This window comes from Ornithodoros turicata, unplaced genomic scaffold (genome assembly GCF_037126465.1).
Source record: "Ornithodoros turicata isolate Travis unplaced genomic scaffold, ASM3712646v1 Chromosome37, whole genome shotgun sequence".
NCBI classification, from domain to species: domain Eukaryota; kingdom Metazoa; phylum Arthropoda; class Arachnida; order Ixodida; family Argasidae; genus Ornithodoros; species Ornithodoros turicata.
In genome coordinates, this window is record NW_026999367.1 from 1,145,602 (window position 1) to 1,166,552 (window position 20,951).

General features: G+C 44.7%; 1 protein-coding gene across 1 annotated transcript in view; it reads right to left on the minus strand.

The window, feature by feature from the left end:
• Window positions 1-20,951, minus strand: part of LOC135374001 (uncharacterized) — a 218,395-nt gene that overhangs the window by 22,438 nt on the left and 175,006 nt on the right. The window contains exons 22-24 of the mRNA XM_064607019.1: window positions 16,279-16,372; window positions 12,023-12,147; window positions 8,140-8,275 (exon numbers count right to left, since the gene is read on the minus strand). Coding sequence (XP_064463089.1) covers window positions 8,140-8,275; window positions 12,023-12,147; window positions 16,279-16,372 — 355 coding nt within the window. The remainder of the gene's footprint in view (window positions 1-8,139; window positions 8,276-12,022; window positions 12,148-16,278; window positions 16,373-20,951) is intronic.

Below are 20,951 nucleotides of genomic sequence, written 5' to 3' on the forward strand. Positions count from 1 at the left end.
CGAACACAAGAGAAAATAAAATCTATGCCACTACAAAGAAGTTATTCTTAATCAAAACAGCAGAGGAGAATAATTTATCATTTTAATTATCATAAAATCATCCTCGTGACACATCTAATCGAACACACAATAACACTATACAATTCGAACACTATACAATTTTCATTCTAAGAGACACTACAAACCTTGCTTTGTTTTATGAATCCAACACAGAAAATAGATATGTTAAAAATGAGCTTCACCACATAGCACGCTCCTAGCCAACAACCAGCTCTGATGATATCTGCCCTGATTTGTAGAAGATGGGTGCCGTTAGATGTATGGAAGAACATGGAACAAGAACGACAAGAACACAAGAAGAAATAAAATCTATACCACTACAAAGAAGATATTCCTAATCAATATGATCACAATCAAATTACATGTGAGAACCATCATTGCAATAGACGTAAGGAAATAACAAGAAACAACACAATCAACAGCTACAATTAATAGAAAGCCAAACCTGCACACCATCCAACACATAGAGAAATAATAGCTAATCAATCTATCAAACCCGGCGTCGGAAATTGGCGCCCCCATCGCCCGGCAGCAGCCGCAGTAGCCCCCTCCTGCATTCACGGTTGGGTCGCCGCAGGAGGGAGATCCCCACGTATAGCTGTGCGTGGCTTTCCCGTGTCTGGGGAAAGGGGGATCCTGGCGATTGAGTGGACCTGGAGGTTGTTTAGGACCCTTCGGGGCCCCTCTGGGAGAGCAACACACCGCTTTGGCCCCTGCTTCCCATAGTCGAGTGGTCCTGGAAGGCCCGGCCAGGATTATTCAGCTAGTCGCCATCCACCTTTTCATTGCTTTCTCTTTATCTTCCCTCCTCCTCGCTTCCTTCCACTTTTCATCATCTTTGGCGGCAAGGGTCAACCTTGGGAAGTTCTTTTCACTCTCCAGAAAGCTGCACTTGGGTATCATGCAGAGGTACCTGCTACTGCGTGATGCGCGGTCCCCTGGTTGGACTCCGTGGTGGGCGGCAGGACATCTGTACCGAATGTCATTCATTATTTTCTATGGACACAATCACCTAAAAAAACCCCGATCGGCGCCCGAAGAGGAGCCGCACCGAAGAACGAACATTGCATTTCTCTGACCTAAGTTGTCCGGAACCTTGGTTTGCCAAGTTCCTGATTCTTCACTCAGATGACGAGACCAAACAACTATCTAAAGTATCTCCTTTTCTTGTTGCTAGGGCACTCGAACACGTAATAGGAAAGTCGTTTCAGGCCAAGAAGCTGAGCTCAGCAGATATTCAGGTAGAGGTCAATAATAAACAACAAAGTACAGCACTGCAATCTCTAAAGAAGATCGGGGAGATACCTGTTTCAGTTACAACCCACCGAACACTGAACACCGTTAAGGGAGTCATTTCCGAAGAAGAGTTAATCGTCTGCAGCGAAACTGAAATCGAAGAGGGCTTGCAAGAGCAAGGCGTCGTGTCTGCCAAACGGATAATTATGCGGAGAGATGGCAAGGAGATCAATACAAAGCACATCATCCTGTCGTTTAAGCTGCACACACTTCCTTCTACCATCAAAGCCGGTTAAGTCAATTGTCATGTCAGACCATTTATTCCTAATCCTCGTCGCTGTTTCAAATGCCAGCGGTTTGGGCACAACTACCAAGTCTGTCGAGGACAGTTGGTGTGTCCCAGATGTGCTGGCAAAGAGCATACTCCTGAATCGTATAACAAAAGACTTCCACTGTGCTAACTGTGAGGGGGGCACCCTGTCTATTCTCGGTCCTGCCCACGGTGGAAAGAAGAAAAAGAAATATTGAAAATAAAAACAGAGCAGAAGTTAAACTATAAAGCTGCACGAGCACAGCTCGAGTTCAGAAAGAAAGGAAGTTTTTCCGACATGGTGCGTAGGGGAGTGGCGCCACAGACCTGTTTTTCGGGTTCTGAGTCCCCACTCTACACTCCCCAACCTCAGAAGGCTGTCTTCTGTGTCTTCTGCCGTGACGGAGGCCAGCCGTTCAACTGGCCAGAAAGAAACAGCCACGGCCTCCACTAAGGTCGATGGCACACAGTCAGTTTGGGACGGGGTCGTAAAAACCCCTTCCTAAAAAGGCACCCAGGAGGTCAACGATGACGACTGCATGTCGCAGAAGTCATCGTCGAGCCTCCCCAGCATTCCTCCACAAGGGAAGGAAAAACGAGAGAAAGGACGAGGAAGGGGTTTCAAAGGGAATGACCAACAGAAACAACCCCCGCGAAGGGTCCAACCCCCTAAATGGTACAAGTCTTTTCTAGTAGGTGTCACTAAGTGCTGCGCTTTCTTTTCCTCCTTTTTAGTGTGACCGCTATGAACCACTTCCTCCAGTGGAACTGCCGGGGTTTAATTTCTAACTTAGACGACATTAACGATCTCTTTGACAAGTACAATGCAGCATGTTTCTGCCTCCAAGAAACATATTTAAACACACATACACCAAATCCAATTCGTAGACAAAATGTATTTCGAAGAGATCGAACAGACGCCACTCGCGCATCTGGTGGCGTGGCTATCGTCACACGAGGAACTGTTCCGTCCAAAGAAGTCCACTTCGTTACAAACTTGGAAGCCGTAGCCGTGCAGATGTGTCTGGACAGAATTGTTACCATCTGCTCGGTCTATTTGCCACCATCAGCAAGTTTTGCACAGAGAGATATAGAACACTTAATCAGGCAACTTCCAACTCCATTTATACTCTTAGGCGACTTTAATGCCCACAATCCGCTTTGGGGCAGTACAAGAACCGACGGCCGAGGGAAAATGTTGGAAAGGGTCTTGTTATCAACCTCCATCTGTCTTTTAAATACAGGAGCACCTACGTATGTCCACTGTTCAAGTCAGTCTTTCTCGGTCTTAGATTTATCACTTTGCAGTCTATGTCTATATCAAGATATAGAATGGAGCGTGCAAGAAAACCCACTTGGGAGTGATCACTTTTCAGTGATCCTGAAATATATGTGTGCAGTCAATAGTCTGACAGCATGCCCCCCCAGATGGAAGCTCCAACATGCTGACTGGAATGCTTTCTCTAAAAAATGTGACCTGTCGTTAATCCCTGTGGAGAGGATGACGATTGAAGAGGCCAACGATGTAATTACTAACGTCATCCTCGATGCAGCAACGCAATCCATTCCTGAGACTTCTGGTCGTCTAGCGAAACGATCGAAGCCATGGTGGAACAGCGAGTGCAAGGAAACTCGTAAACTTCAAAATCGTGCGTGGGGTACATTTCGGAGGTACCCCACATCACAAAATCTTCCTTTGTTTAAAAAGGCGAGAGCCAAGGCCAGATGGACGCGGAAACAAGCAAAGCGTTCATCTTGGCACAACTTCATGTCTTCTCTATCTCACAGTACCCCATCCAAAGTAGTGTGGGACAGACTTCGCAAAATCAGAGGAGAACACTGCAGTTATACAATCCCTCTTTTAGAAGTCAACGGGCAGGTGTGCGGAAGCCTACAAGAACAGGCGGATGCGCTCGGACAACATTTTGATTGCATCTCTGATTCATCCCATTACAGTCCCGAATTTCTTCTTTCGAGTAAAAAGAAACGCTGAGAAACGAAAAATTCCAATGAGTGGTGGTGATGAGTACGTATACAATCAGCCGTTCACGATGGTGGAGCTTCAGCGATCCCTATTCGCTGCTAAAGCCACTGCCCCGGGCCCAGACAGAGTAACCTACTCTATGCTGTGCCACTCATCTGATGAAAAAAAATTGTTGCTCCTTTTCTTTAACCGCGTTTGGGCAGAGGGAACGTTACCAGTATTATGGAAGACTGCGACTGTCATTCCCCTTCTCAAGCCAAGAAAGGAAGCATCGAATCCTGCCAGTTACATACCTATCACCCTTACGAGTTGTATTGGGAAGACGTTTGAGCGAGTGGTCAATAACCGGCTGGTTCATCATCTGGAAGAAAATAATTGCCTTTCTGAATTTCAATGTGGTTTTCGAACAGGGTGTTCCACTATGGATCACCTTGTTCGGCTAGAAACCACTATCGGTGAAGCCTTCGCCAGAAGACAATATTGCTTATCTGTTTTCTTTGATTTAGAGAAAGCGTATGACACTGCGCGGCGACACGGTATTCTGCAGGATCTTTACTCTTTTGGCGTGGAGGGCAGGCTCCTTAGATGCATCCCTCCAGCACATATCCTTTAGAGTGCGACTGGGAACCACTCTATCCCGCCCCTTCGTACAAGAGAATGGTGTCCCGCAGGGATCCGTTCACAGTGTTGTTTTATTTATTGTGAAAATCAACTCTGTGACCAATGTCATCCCACCCTCCATATCTTTCTTCTTGTACGTGGATGACATTCAAATATATTGTTGCTCCACGAACCTGTCAATATGCGAACGACAGATGAAGGTGGCCATCAACAATATGGCCAAGTGGTCCTCATCAAATGGATTCAAATTCTCAGCTGAGAAAACTGTGTGTGTCCATTTCTCTAGGATTAGAGGACTGTTCGCACCACTTACGCTGCAGCTTAACCGACAAGATATCCTTGATCAACCAGAAGCCAAATTTCTTGGCATTACTTTCGACTCGAAGCTGACCTTCAAGGCTCATATCCAAAACCTAAAGATAAAGTGTGTCAAGTCACTAAACATTTTAAAAATCATTTCTCACAGATCTTGGGGTGCAGACCAGGAAACACTTCACCAAGTATATACTGCATCTATTCGTTCCAAAGTGGATTATGGGTCCTTTGTCTACGGTTCTGCTCGAGAGTCTGTGTTGAAAGCCCTGGACCCTGTCCATCACCAGGGGCTCAGGCTCGTGCTTGGCGCCTTCCGAACGTCTCCTGTACAGAGTCTATATGTTGAATCGAAGGAATGCTTCTTCAAAAGACGGCGTTCTTATCTCGGTACATCGTACGCACTTAGAATAAATAGTCTACCCCAAAATCCAGCCTCGACTTGCGTCAAGCACACACGCTTTAAACAGCTGTTCATTAACAAGCCCTCTGTCGTCCCTCCATTCTCTTTGCGAATTGCATCAGAGTTCGATTGCCACGGTTTCTCGTCCTGTGACCTACAAGTTGTAGAGTGTAGCTGAAAGCTCCCACCCTGGGAACCACCGCCAAGGTCTGACATCTCTTTGGCAAAATACAACAAACAAGACAGCGCCTCATCAGTACTTCAACAAGAGTTTGCACACTTGAAAGACAGCTTTGATAACCATACTGAGATATACACAGATGGGTCCAAGTCTAGTGCAGGAGTGACTTGTGCCATGATTTGTGGCGCGTACACAAGGTCTCATCGTATAAAAACATTTGCATCAATTTTCACTGCCGAGGTTTACGCCATTATCTTGGCTCTCAACTACATCCTTCAAGATTCTATAAAGTCTTCTGTTATATATACAGACTCCTTGAGTTCCATTAACGCAAGTTGTAGTCAGCACACAACAAAGAACTTCCTTGTGCAGCGAGCAAGATCTTTAGCCAGTCTGATAAGAACAAAGGGGTACTCCCTCATCCTATGCTGGGTGCCCAGCCACGTAGGCATCAAAGGCAATGAGTTGGCAGATCAAGCAGCTGCAGCTGCTATCCAAAATGAGTAAGAAAAAATGTGCGCTTTCAATGATTCTATGCACAAGGCCATACTAGAGGCCGTCCCTCCCTAACTTGATGTTGGTGTTGGGGGTCGTCGGGTTTCATCACACTTTATCGCTTGAATCCACTAGTTGATCATGTTTATTCATTGAAAATGACAAGTTTCTGTACAGATTCTACGGTGTATTCACGCTGCTTGCTTAGAAATGATTTGTCTGAATTAATTATTGTTTTGTTTCAGGTTCGACTGATATTCGATGAACTGGACATTATGTATGCAAGATGTATTAATTGTGTCATAATTGTTTCAATTGTTCGCTCGATTGAGATAAGTAAAAATAATCTCTGAGTTGGGAATGCCCGGTATTTCTGAGTTGTGTTTCACATTTGATTTTTCTGTGTGGTTCATCTATATAGAACTTTCTGCTGCAAGATATTACCAAACTTGATGTAATTAAATTTGTTTCTCGTTTTTTGATTGAGTATTGTTGCTACCATTTAATAATTTGGACTTTCTCTAGATGTTCAATAACAATATCGCATGTGTACAAACTTAGTCGACTTCTCAACCACTTTGACATAAGATTTCTGTTTCAAGGAAAGGATACGAAAACATAGTGATCCCCGCGAATAATATTGACATCTATTTGCGCGGCACAATAAAATATATCGCCTTTGAACTATCTTATCTGACCTCTAGAACGCCCCATTTGATGGACGAAGGAATCAGCCCCCAACCCTTTGGGTGATAAAGCATGGGAGTTGCTTCGTCTTGGTCATTTAGATAGAGACATAAAGTCTCCCGGCTTTAAGGAAAAGAGTGAAAACCGAGATGTAAACATTCCATATTTTCTATGTCTTGGATATCTCCATCAAGGTTCGTAGTGTTTGTTAGAATGAAAATTGTATGTTGGTCGATTTCATGATGGTTCAATGATATATTATTTTCCTCTGTTGTTGTTTACATGTCGCCGCTTGGAGTGTTCCTCTCTTCTTCAGCGTTAAGTATGTCCTATATTGTAATATTTCTCCTTTTGATAGATTGACTAGCTATTATTTCTCTATGTGTTGGATGGTGTGCAGGTTTGGCTTTCTATTAATTGTAGCTGTTGATTGTGTTTTTCCTCGTTATTTCCTTACGTCTATTGCAGGATGGTTCTCACGTGTAGGAATATTTATAATACAACTTGTAATTTGATTGTGATCATATTGATTAGGAATATCTTCTTTGTAGTGGTATATATTTTATTTCCTCTTGTGTTCATGTCCCATAGTCTTCCAGGGTCTCTGCTGTTCACAGTTAATTACATACAACTATCAGAACTTCCCGCTATTGCACTGATGGTTCTCACGTATAGGAATATTAGACTTTTTATAACACAACTTATAATTTTGTTTATAATCATATTGATTAAGAATATCTTCTTTGATTAAATGTGGTGATCGTTTCTCGTTTTGATATGGTGTAGCTATTATTTCCCTACATGTTGGATTATTGGTTCTATATTAATGCTATGTGTTGATTCGAATTATTGCCTTATGCCTGCGCTATTCACTTCAATAGAAATTGATTAATTAAATGTGTGTCATATTGGAATATTAAACTTAGCTTCCATATTATGCTCGAAATTACTTACAACTATCAGGTTCCCACATCTCAGACTTTTTATAATAAAACTTGTAATTTTAATTAAGTTTAAGTTGTTAAGTTTAACTTGTAACTTGTAATTTTGATTGTAGTCGTATTAAGAACATATTTGATTAAATGTGCTACTGCATTTTAATTTCAGAATTTAAGGACTGGATATAGTTAATAAATTATGTATATTATTCACATGTACTGCCTTGTGTTTTTGTTTCTTCTGTTACAGGTCGTGAAGTTTTCTCGGCTGGGTTTCTCTCCTTCACCTGAGCGGCATCACAATTGGCACAATTCCCAGCTCTATTGGCTTTAATAAATATATCTCAACTTGATTGGCATTACAATTGGCATTGACAAATATATTTTCACTTGTACTTTTTGTGTATGACCCTTCTTTGCATGTCTCTGCATGTTATAAGCGCGCGGACAACCTCCGCACACGCGCCGCGCGGGGAAAAATACGCGCAGGGCTCAGAGGCAGGGCCCAGGGGTCCAGGTTGCTGAGTGGACCGGCCGTAGCCTCGACATGACTGAATACTACTGCGACAAGCTACGTCAAACGACAATTCAGGAAAACGCCAATGCGCGTGGTTGCAGGGTTCGAACTTTCACTCTCCGGATCTCCGTCAAGCGATGTCACCTTTGTAGCGCGTCAGCTTGGCTTTCACATGTGTGCTTTCACAATTATCTGCCTCAAGTGCAGGGCCGGACAAATCAGTCATGATTCCTGTCTCCTCAAGCGTTTCTAAGTCACTCATCCAGTGAAACACCACGTGGACGGTATCTGTGGCAGACTTCTTCTAACAGGGTGTGGGGTGAAGACAGCCTTGGTCCGGATAAGTATCTCAAGAAGACTGTGGAACCGCCAGTTGTACGTGAAAAAGTCCTTACCAGCAGTACCATTTGTTCGCCTCTTTGTTCACATATTCGGGGGGAAGGACGAGGCCGTGTTCCCTCATAAAGCTTTCTTCGCAGACAGTCTGTGCAAGTGATAACGTTTTGTTCGGGCACTTTGATGCAACGTCGCCTGAAAAGGGAAATAATTATGCATGTAGCGTTGCCCCAACTAACTTGTACAAATAATTTCAGAAAGTCTATCTCCCTGCTTTCAAGAAACGCAGTAGAAGATGCATCCAACAGTGATTACGTGGTAGTCAATTTTTCATATGACTTACGTTTTAAGTTCCTACTGTTTGAAAGATTACTGTTCTCTTGCAGACTTTTCGCGATGACCTGTCTAGAATACAGACAGGTCATGGCGAACAAGTGCATTCGTGTACATTTGTGGTCGTTGCCAGTGTTTAGGGCTTGATGCTTCTTCCGTAAAATCGTTCCTGTGCGACGCCGTTTTATTAGGAAGAGCTCAGAGTAAGTGCCCCATTACACTTGCGTCGTGCAGTTTTTTAACATGTGTTATTTTGCAGAATTCGAGAACTCCTTGTTGACATGAAAAATTTGATTGGAAGGCTTGTACAGGACATCCCGGATTAAATGAGATTCAGGACAGGTCCAGCACCCCCCCCCCCCCCAACGTTTCCCCTACGCGCTTATGAAGAACTTATACGACTTAATAGCCAGTTTGTGAATTGTGAACTGAGACACAATCGGTTTAGTGTTCACGTCTTTGCAAGTGTGCTTCCTGCAGCATATGGATGTTTATTGCATCTAAAGTATCTGTATGGTATCTGGATCCGATTGCAAACATATTTCACCAGGTTTGTACGGCTGGTCGTTTGTCTGCATTATAGTCTTTCTTAAACATAATTTTCAATCATTGCATATTCAAGCATATTGCCCCACGAAGTTACAGCAGGCTCCAACAGCTCCCAATAGAGCCCATAGTTTGACATAATTCACACAACACTGGGCACACGACCAATCAGAGTGCGACGTCGTAGATATTATGCATGGCCATTGGGCCAATAAGGAGCTTCAACGTTTTGCTGAACTTTCAGCCGGTCCTGGCCACCATGAACTTCTACTGGATTTCACGCCTCCCGCCGTTATACGGTATTCAAAGTAACTGAAGCGACTTTTGGCTAAAGGAAACATTTTATTCACACAAAGCACAATCGGAGAGCACACACAGCCTCGGCCAATGAGCTTCCAACGTTGTAGATGGGCGCAGTGGTCCATATTTTACAGCCGCATCCTCGGGTACCTGAGGAGGACTGGCTACAGTACGTTTTGAGCAGTCACTTCATCTCTTGTGATATAATTGCTCTTTAGGCCTCCTGCACTTCCCTAGTGCTCTGATGCTAAATACTTTGAATATCTGTTGCGCACTTGTGTATCTCTGTCAGGAATATATTCATCCAGTTGTGTAATTGTTACGTATATATAATGCATCATGTCTTTATAAAACGTTATTCAGATTGCTTCTTCTTTTCGTTCATCAATTCGTATAAGTAAAAAAAAAATACACCGGAATGCGTGGAGGGCATGGTAATGGGACACTTTCGGGGAAAGAGTCCGGAGCAGATATCGGGAATCCTGATCGGACCTATGTGTTCCCAGTATTGCCAAACGTGCGTAGGACCATTGCCTGCAGGCGGCACGCGCCCGGGATGCGCCCACAGCTCTAGCCAAGCTCGTGCCTATCTCGACAGGGGATTTCCTAGCCGATGGATAGGAAGGTACGGATCTGGTCGTGGCCTGCGAGGTCCCCAGACCTGATGCCGTTAGATATCTTTCTGTGGGGATATCTCAAGGATCGCGTGTACGACCAAGAGACAACAACTCCTGACGCCCTTAAGGCGCGGATCACGGAGGTGTGCCGTGGAATCCCCGCGGCCACGTTGCGGAGGGCAACGAAGGACACAATTAGGAGATACATGCTTTGTGTGACTGAGGAAGGCGATCTTTTCGAACACCATCGGACTTCGATCGTTATTGTGAAGGGGCTCGTTATTTTATTCCCCCACTCCATCCAGCAATGGGGTAGAGTATCGCCTGTGGCGATGAAACTCCCCACTCTCCAAGGTCGAAGTTTCGTTTCTTTTCGAACACCTGCTCTGAATGTACATAGTATTGTTTCGGTCATGTTAGAATACCTGCGCAATGTTCTGTAAAATAAGTTGAATGAAAAAGAAGGCATACTATTTTTATCTACTCGTTTAATTCTTTGTTTGCTTGAACAAACTTCGGTTGCCAGTTTGAAAAAAAGAAAGACGATGGCTTGGTTAATAGCGTTTCCTGCTTCCATTCCCAAGGTCGCGTATTCTGAACGCCGGCAGAGAGGGAAGCAATTTGTTTGAAGGCACGGATTGCTTAGGCATGCCGTCTTCTGGTGTGACTTACATACTATTCTTCGTGTGTAAGATTCCACCCACGTTAGAGAACTCCAAGTGGGCAAAAGTAATTCACAGGCCGACTACCGTGGCGTCGGTCATGATCACCGCTGTCTCCCCTATAGTCATAAACCCCCCAATTATTACTGTCATTATTTACATGCTCGCTTGCTTGCTTCCTTTCTTGCTTGCCCTGTGCAGCATCTAGGACAAGCATCGTAGCTACTGTCTCTTCGTTGGAAAAGACATAACTTGTGCTACAACGCAGAGAGTGGGTGCAAATGAAAAGTTGTAAAAGAGCGGCTTCATAAATTTCATAGCCCACAGCTTTTCTTTCTTTCTCATTGATTTAATAATCTCGCGCTCGTGGTTCAAGGTAAGCCGTGAGCAGTTATCTTCTGCTTCCCGTGTATTGTGTCGTTTCACGCATAAAAAACAAAGAAGTGACCTTGCTGTTGTCCCCGCACCCGTGACAGATAACAGCATCAGCGGAACTGACGGCATCAATGCTTGTTCGTCAAGCGGCCTTGAGAAAGCGCTGCCATCAAGCGCTTAAAAAGATAGAAAATTAAATTAATTAATTAATCAGTTAATTGCGCGACAAAAATACTCTTAAATGTTCCAGGTCCCTTGTAACACTATGCACTTGGTTTCATAATTCTGCGATGATTCATTATTTTTTAAAGGTGGGGTCAATCTTAAATGGAACACCCTGTATATATATATATATATATATATATATATATATATATATATATATATATAGTTGAAATAAATGGGAGACAGAAGACGAAAGTAGGGGAAGTAACAAAAAGGGGTTCAATAAAACTTAAAAATTATAAAAGTTAGGGAGGATGTCTACGTTACGGCGGAAGCTCCGCCTTCTTCAGGACGGAAGAGCTAAATGTTTTTTTTTTTTTGATTGCGTGTTAGCGCCGCGAAGCAACTGTGGCTATGAGCGGCGTACAGATGTGGACAGACGGAGAGAGGACAGCAGGAAGGAGAGGGGGATTATTGTGCGTCCTGGGCCGACTTCAGGGGGAACTGTGCCGACATTCGTCTGGAAAGTATTCGGAAAACCCAGGGAAAACCTCAGACAGCACAGCCGGCGGTAGGATTCGAACCCACCACCTCCCAGTCTACAGCACGACCTTGGTTACCACCAACGAGCGGACGCCCACTCGGCCATGCCGCTGGTGGAAGAATTAAATGTGGCCACGAGGCTGATAATAAGCCTTATCCACCTCGTGGCCACATTTAGCTCTTTCGCAGCATAGAAGCAGAATTTAGCTCTATTGCAGAATAAAAGACACAAATGTTGATTTCAAGTTTTTCGACTAATATTGGAACGATAATGGCAGCCAGCAGACGCAACTGCGGTTGTAGGATGTGGCAACTTCATCGCTGGAGTTAGAAACACGACTGTTGAAACATGCCGTGCAACATGAGTTATGCCCACGGCATTCTTGTTGTTTGATACTCACAGACTGGCTTCGATGTTCCACAGTCAGCGTTGATGTCCTTGAAGAACCGCTCAAGAAGAAACGTCTCATCGCATATTTGTCTTTCGAGTATTTCCGGAACACAAGTCTTGCTGTATTCCATAACACTAGAAGAGATAAGACCTGTAAGTAATGTCCGAATTTACTGGGATCGCCATCTACTGACGCCATTTACTGACACCATCTCATGACATCCCTTGATTGAGTCACGCAGAATAAGCAGCACAGTCAACTGCACAGGAGAGATGGAACAGTTTTTCCCGGCATTCGAAGCGGCAAGCTACCTCAAACGTAAATCCAGATAATTCGGAAACAGCCAATTTGCGTGGTGCTAGGAACTTGACTATTATTAGGAATAATTTACCTTCTGACAACATGGACAGAACCCCTCGCTGCCTGCGGTTCATGTCTAGTTTAGCGGCGCCACTCGATTTCAAACTTGCATGGGATTTCGCATGCTGCATCGTAATCCAGAATAATCAAGCGGCGGTCGGTTCCACAAATTCCTTCAGAGGTCAGTTTCCCCTGGAAAGTTTCGGCAGCGGCGACCATGTCATCTTCATACGCCCATTGTTTACCTATGACAGCTTACGCACACCTCGCACTCTTCCCAGCATGCCTTTCGCCTGTTCGTTGCTAAGACGCACAGCAACTCCGCTATCGGACGACAGTCGGCCTCCTCCTCACGCAATTGCTCCGCGCCAAAATTGGCACTGTCTTCTGCCAGCACAGTCTCGAACAACTGCAAGGAGGGGGGGCAGTAGCCCCCTCCGGACCCCCCCCCCCCCCCTCCGTGCGTAATATGCACTGACCTAACCTAACCTCACTACACTTCGTTTAGTGAGGAAAACCAGGCTTTATAGCTGATGCGTAGGAGTACCACAAATGATACCCGTCGAGATCTAGTGCTTTCATTGTGCATTCTTGGCAACGAGCGAGAGGGAACAGGGAACAGAGTGCGAGGTGTGCGTAAGCTCTCATAGGTAAACACTGGGCGCATGGAGATGACATGGTCGCCGCTGCCGAAACTTTCACGGGGAAACTGATCTCTGGAGGAATTTGTGGAACCGACCGCCGCTTGATTATTTTGGATTACGATGCACCATGCAAAATTCCATCCAGGTATGTAGATTAAAAGTTTGAAATCGAGTGGCGCCGCTAAACTAGACATGGGCCCTGCTTTGTTCACCAGACCTGTATGAGCAGCCGTGTTCACATTAACTCGGCAGAGCAGGTCCAATTGACAGTCGAGTCGGTTTGAACTCATCCCACGCGGTTTACATGAACTCTCTTCAGCGAGAGCCGATCGCAGCGACGCTCCGCGTCCAGTCGAGTCGAGCTGTGCCAGTGCAGCAAATGCGTCTCTTCGCTTCTGTTTCTGTACCCGTCTGCCCGTCCTACGTTGAGCAATTGGTGTCTCGGACGCAGCGACACGATGTACTCGATCCCGCAGCTCATTCGTTCCGAGCTGGACCAGTCGTCGTTTACATGCACTTCGCTGGTCGCGTGGAGCAAGTCAACGCGCCCCTGTTGTCGCGCTGACGCGACTCGACCCGGCGCGGAGTCAACTCGACCGAACAGCGTTTACACGAGCAAATGGAACTCCGTTCGAGCTCATGTAAAGGGGTGCGAGCTGCCATTGATTTGTTTGGTGTTGAGATAGAAAGGAGCAAGCACAACAACTATGATACCGGGGTCTGTTGTGGTTGTGGAAGGCGCAAGGTGGACTACTATTCTTGGGTTAGTGATTGCTGAGGACAACTCAACTCGCGGTGTCGCTCCGGCAGCACAGGGACGTAATGGTTGACTTACGTAACGCTGAGGTTGTAGTCAGATTAGCCTGCGGAATCATTAAGCCTGGCCTCCCTGCAAATTGGCATACGATCACAGAGTACGTCAGCACACAAGCTAAGTCAGCTACTACTCCTCTGTGTCAGAGCGCCACCGCCTGTTCAGATATCCTCAGAATTCACTAGTCCAATAATAGTATACCTTACGCCGACCAGTAGCTCACCCGCTTCTACTGAATCCCCGTTCTAACAGAGCTGTTCGCATACTTGTGTATATATACCGTTTCTCTTCTGTAACAGTTAAGGGTATTTGTTCGCAACCATATCTCCCAACATCAGGAGCTCCCCAGGACTCCAACCGCGGGCCACTCTTCAACGTTTTTGTCAACGATCTCGTTATGTGTATCCAGCATTTTAACTTGCTACGGTATGCCGAGGATGTGAAATTGTTGAAAGTAGTCTCATCCCCATTGGATTGCGCCTTGCAACAAAGGGACATCGACCGTGTTATCCAGTGGTGTCGCACGAGCAAACTTCCAATCAACACATGTGTATTTCTCTGGTAAAGCCAACATAACCTGTTATAAACACTGTTCCAGCACAAATGTCATCTCCAGCGCTAACTTGGTTCGTGTGCTCGGTGGTCACGTTCTATTCGAAATGCTCCGCATTGCGCACTCTAGGACTCTGGGACATACAAAGATATTCCCAAATCCTGATGTTGTTGTATGCCCAATATAAGGTCTATGTTGACCCTCGCATTGCATACGCATCCATAATATGGAACTGTCTAAGTAACCCTCAGCGCCTAGAAGCTGACCAAAAGAAAGCGCTCCACATTTCACACTACCTATATTTCGGTTGCACCCCGGGATTCCAGACGTACAATTATGAATATCTGCTCAGACACGTTGGTCTCATTCCCCGTTCAACTCAGCGCCACATTACCGATGCCACTTTCTTATACAAGTGCCCTCAGTCTCGAATTGACCGTCCACAGTTGCTATGATCTCTGCCTTTCGGTATTCCAGGTGTGTCCCTACGGAAGCATCCTACATTTTTTACCCTGGTGTATCTAAAGGGGACACTATCTCGCGAGGCAAGACCCTCGTAAACTCGCTGTCATGTGATTTTTTTTTCTGTAACACTTCCCGTTCTACTCCAAAAGAGGTTGTATCTAAAGTCTTCCATTTGTGAAGTTCACTCATTTTGCTTGTGCCCATTTGTCTTTTCCTGACATCCTGCCGTTCTTCTGATCAGTATTGGACATAATTCCTTCGATCTTTTACTCAGCTTTTTGCCGTCCTTTAGTCCTGTAATTTCACGTATGCGTAATGTAAAATATGTTATGTAAGACGTGCCTGTTATTTTAGATATAAGCAGTCTATCCACCAACGCTATTGTACATATATTCTGTGGCCTACGTGTGTATTGCGTAACCTGTGAGTATATTCTCCATTTCTTGGGTACCTGTCGTTTTCGGCACTATGTAGAACTTTGTGAGTGTGCGCCAATACCGAGGCCCTCGAGGCTGTTTTGGGCACATAATAAAAATGTGTGACTGCAGTTGTTCTGTCTTCCACCCAGTCCCTGCTTTCATGCTGCTATCCGTCATCATCAACATAATAAAAATCATTATTATTATTATTATTATTTGAGAATAAAAAGCAAAATGAAGAGCAAGCTTGGCTGCACTAGACAGAACAGAATAATAACTGTGCGTGAATTAAAGGGGAGAAGAGGAAAACAATGTTCCATGTATTCACATAAGCGACGTTCACTCCTCCAGGAGAAGATGCGAAAAAGTCACCGGTTTTAGCTACCCCGTAAATACAAGTCATATACGTCCCCGTCCTGTCCCGTCCGTCTGTAGTCTTCTCGTGAATATGGACATGGGAGAACTGATGTTCTGAGGCTGGAACAACATAGAGGGGACAAATACATACAAAGCCTCCGTTAGACTTCTCGTGCCGTGCTAACCTGCGGTAAATATCATGGGGCGCAGCCGAAAGGTAATTCGTACCAGACGACACGGAGATGCGTTCCATCGAAAAGTCAATATTCATGGTTTGAATGCTCAACATAATGCGCGGCGAAACTTTTGCCCCCATGCGAGAATTTTCTATTTCCATTTTTCTATTTTCTTGAGTTCTCCTCCACTAGAATGTTCCGCGGAGATGACGGGAAGCGCGTATTGTATCAGAATTTGTGATATAGCGTGGATGTGCAAGTGGATGCAACCCTGTAGGACATTTCGAGGGCAGTTGAAAGAAAAAATCCTACCCGGTTCGGCATCCCGGGATCCACATTTCGAAATCGTGATACCACGGGATTGTAAAAACGGCTCGGGATCACGAATCCTAGGATGCCGATAACCCCGTCCCACTTTTTTCTGCTAAACGCCCTCGCTTTATGGCCGTTTGAAAACGCACATGGAAAAGAGCTTACCAACAATTCAGTTTGGATGCGTCTTGCAACTTCTGATAATTGTTGTTGCACGTATTCTTCGCACTGTCTAGTAACCCTGTAGGACAGATGGCACCTGAAAACGACAGATATGATTTTTTTTCATCGATGTTTTCGCCGCGCGGAAACTACGGATTCCATGTGGAATGGTACGATGACCGAAGAATATCAATGGGCAGTCCTGGGAAGTAAGCTAATCGTAAATAACTTTTTTTTTCTTTATCATGGCGCTCCAAGATCATTGCGGCTTTAAATGGACAAAGCAGACAAAGTGAATCACAGGGAACAGTACTGCAAAGCAACAACACGGGAACGCAGCAGAATAAAAGTGACGCGGATTGGTAGCACTACAATCGAAATGAAGAACGGAGAACAGTGCTGAATGGTGCATGATTTACAACAGAGGTGATGGATGAAGGTAAATAATTCCACAGTCTAAGTGAAAAGAGCTTCTATGGGACATGTACGGTTCATATTTGTGAGCAGCAGGAGCAGCATCGTCAATGAGTTTTTCCATTTCCAGATATGCTCACATGACTCGGTACCGAGCAAAACCTCAACTCAACATCTGACTATTTTACTGGCCACACGTTCGGCTCTCAGCACCAGAAAGCTTTTCTTGGTCCGTAGATTGCATGTTCTTGGAGGCAGACAGGGAGTCAATGTTGTATAAATAACCGTGCAGTTAATGAGGTGTTGCAATAATAATCAATATTAAATACAGATAATAATTATAAGTGAATAATACTAATAACAATAAACTGCAATACTTGATTTCCATAATCGCCACATAAATTTCAGCACTGAAGATTGACATTGCCCGGTATGGGATGTGATCGCAGACACGTCTCAATTACCATTGCACATGTTACTCCTCCTTGTGTTCTTGACGCGTGCTGCATGTTCTTTGAATCTCTGACTTAAAGCTGCATGTCCTTGCTTTGAAGCAGTGTCAAGGTTTCTGTATTTTGACATATTAAACGGCATATTACGAGAAAGACTCTCATCGCCTGAGCTGAATAGATTGTTCCTCTGGAGAATTTGAGAATTTCCGATTTTTCGAGAATTCCCGACATAACTACTACAATGTAACTACACACGTGCTTACCCAGCACCTTGACCTGCTCCCAAGGAGTCCCATTGACTTGCAAGAGGGGTATCAAAAAAGTATGATGTTCTCCCTGAATGATTTGTACCCTGTACTACTCTTTTCTCGAAGGTGAATCAGAATCCATCGACGAAACAAAATTTTCCCAATATGCCTTGTTAGCTTAGTGACGCGTCCACCTTGCATTTGCACACGATTTTTAAAGGAAAGCAGGTTTTGTGCAGTTGGATACCTGCGGAAGAGATTTCCGAGATCGGTTCTGTTCCCTCGTGGAGACAACCAGAGCGTCTTTTCGGTGGACTCGGTAACCGCCTTTATGATTGTTTTTGTAATGAAGTCATTCGCCTCATTAACACTTATATCATCATTGGACGATGGCAGACGAACAGCTTTCGTTTGAAAGGGGTTAGAGTCCAAATAGAGTGCGCGTCGTTAAATTATCTGTTACCTGATACAACCTTAAAACCACAGAAAGTAATCGCAACCCCGAAGATTCTGATCTGTTCATGTATTGCATTCTTCTTATTATTACTGGACCATTACACTGAAGTGGACTCTTATATTTATAGTGGCAATGCCCCCATACACTTGATGGGTTGCACAGCGTGAAGTCGACACAACAGACGAATTGACTAGCACTCTTCACAGTACCCTATCAAGGCAAATTTTAATTGCAACTGCCTCAAGGGGTGGCTTCAGTAGATGTATTACATAAATGGTTTTAGATTTAAGGATTGTAACACCACCAGGTGAATATGTTGCATCTGCACGATCTTTTTGGAACAGGTTATAACACCAGAGTGAGGGTGTTTGTTGAGGATTCAGGTAAGTTTCTTGTAACACAAAAGAGGAATGTGCCATACCTGTCTGAAATATCATTTATGTCATAAAGGTTGGCGAAGAGCCCTCGACAATTCCACTATTTTGACAAAGTTGGTTTATTATTACGCCGATCATTATATCGACGAGGGTCGACATAGTGCAGAAAAAAGAGATGAAGTGTGCAATACGGGTCTGTGTTAATGAGAAGAGTGTGCTGTTCAGAGAGAATATTTCTTTTTGGGGGTTGTTATTTGCTGCTTCTGAGGCTTTCTGTTTTTTGAGCAGTTTCGAGTTTCCAGGCGGTATATCAGGGAACGAGCCACCCCCCGATAGATTACCCATGGCCTGCCTTTTGACTAGGCGCTCGTGCTTGTGATTCAGCTTTACGAGCTCGCCTGCCATCTCACTCCATCGAGGTAACGTCAGCAGGTGGTGCCTGTGAGAATGACACCACCGAAGAGGCTTGTGCAACAGCAGGGACTTCTGCAGGAGAAGCTGGCGTTTGAGGAAGAGGTGAGTGTTTTGTGCTTTGCATTATCCTGTTTGTCTGTGTTGAGCAAGAGATAATTCTGGGTTTCTGGGAAGTAGGGCTGCAAAGGATTTCTAGAGCTGGTACGAAGACAGCTTTTCTTCGCTTCTGGAAAGCTCAGTCTCTGTGTAGCCTTGACGTGCGTCACCTCTTTCTCGAACTTCCGTTTTGGACAAGACTTAGAGTACGAAGAGTGATCACCTTCGCAGTTGACGCAGTTATCTGGCCCTCCCCAAGCAGCACACAATATTGGGCCCATATTGGTTGGTCATCGGCTATACGGGTCCAATATGGGACCCGTTACGTCGAGGTTTTCAGCATATGAGCTCAAACTGGGCAATATGGGGCCCATATTGCCCAGTTTGAGCCACTATTGGGAAAATCCTGGCAATATTGGCCCGATATTGCACGTGTAAACCACGTATTGGCTGAAAATGCAAAAAATGGTACGTTCCCGCGTTGCACAAACGCCCAAGCAGCACGACAAGATTGGACGCTGAAGTGTATGAAATGCCCAATTCAATACGTCGTTACGTCCAACAACTTCCCGCAGATCATAGACATTCTTGAAAACAATCAACATACGGGGCAATCCCATTGTACCATTTACTGGAACTGCGACGTAAACACCCAATTATTACATTTAATAGAACTTGACAACTCAACTTTCCATTTTCTCGAAGCAAGCGACATCTTGCTTCGCATGCCAATGCCAATTGGTCGAACCGACTGAGAGTAAGCGTGGCCGTTTCTAAAAGCTAAATCACGCGTCATACAACTAATGCGCGACAGTCGGATCGGACGTTTCATACGGGCTAAAATGTCACTGGCTCTAATGATAATGGAATTGTGGCTAGGTCAAGTAAAAAACACAATGTTTGATAGAAAGGGATGGATCTTAGGGATGGAAGTTAGGTGCTTTCAAGTTACTGCACGCTATGTGAGTTGCTGAGGCGTACGTCCGTCACCGTCACGAAAGTGTACTCCTTCGTACTCTCGGAGCTGGTTGGAAATTCTTGGTTCATGGACTATCGCGATTCCAATGAAGGCTCCTGAGGGATGTTTGGCATTATTGGCAGTTCCGTGGGACTGCCTGCCTAGCACTAGTGTATCCTGCTCTTCATTTTTAGGACGAGACTTTTTTCTAAATGTGATGTGCGCAAGCTTTCGGGCGTTCTGGGGCGATGCTGTGTTGTTTTTATAATTGTATGCAACGTGGTTCAATGCGATCTGCAGAAATGAGAGAAAGAAATATCAGTGCTCAATATTAAAACGGATAATGCTTTATTATTACATGGACTCCCCTTTGGCATACATAATACATAAGTATTTCCAATATTGGAGCAAAATGGGCTGGCCAATATGGGCAGCCCATATTGGTACAATATGGGGTCTGGTTGCACTCCCCATATTGGTCCAATATTAGCAGTCCATACTGGACCAATATTGGAAATCTTGGCAGCCCATATCGGTCCAACATTGGAGCAATATTGGCGTGCTGCTCGGGTCCACACTCTTTGAAATCATGGCCCTGCTTCGTGCATATAGCACAGCATGCAGATCCCTACAAGCATCGGATGGGTGGCCGAAGCTATAGGAATTGGAACACACGAGCGAGTTTAGCACTCTTCACTACCTTCACTTTATCTGGAAAAGTGTGGCTATTGAAATTGAGAACGGAGTCTCTATTGGTGACAATGATTACTTTTGCATATTTTAATTTATCTTTTAGGTTCGCCAAAATTTCCTCAACAGAGATATCGATGATTTCCGGAATAGCTCTTACCACACAAACGATGCCGTGAGGCAGGGATGTTTCTAATCATTAGTTCCTTGGTTTCGAGGATGTGGTCGCTGCACACCCCCTGATGCACATTTGATCAATATGCCCCTGAACGATGTTTCTTAATTTCTGTAATATCTGGCGAAAGATATGACACTGCATTCTGGAGAAACAACGACGACATCCTTCCAGAGGTGTGTGACAACTGTACAGTATCAGATATTCCTGTTAAAGAGGTTGGTATTCATAGTTGTCGGGATAGCTGGTCCCAGAACATTTATTGTGTCTGATCAAAGCATAAGAATTTTTACCCATTTCAGGTTTACCTAATGAGTCTTCCGATTGGTCACCCACACTTCATAGTCACACAGGGAGAAGCTGCCAGAGTTATGATCAACCCCCATTGAAAAAAA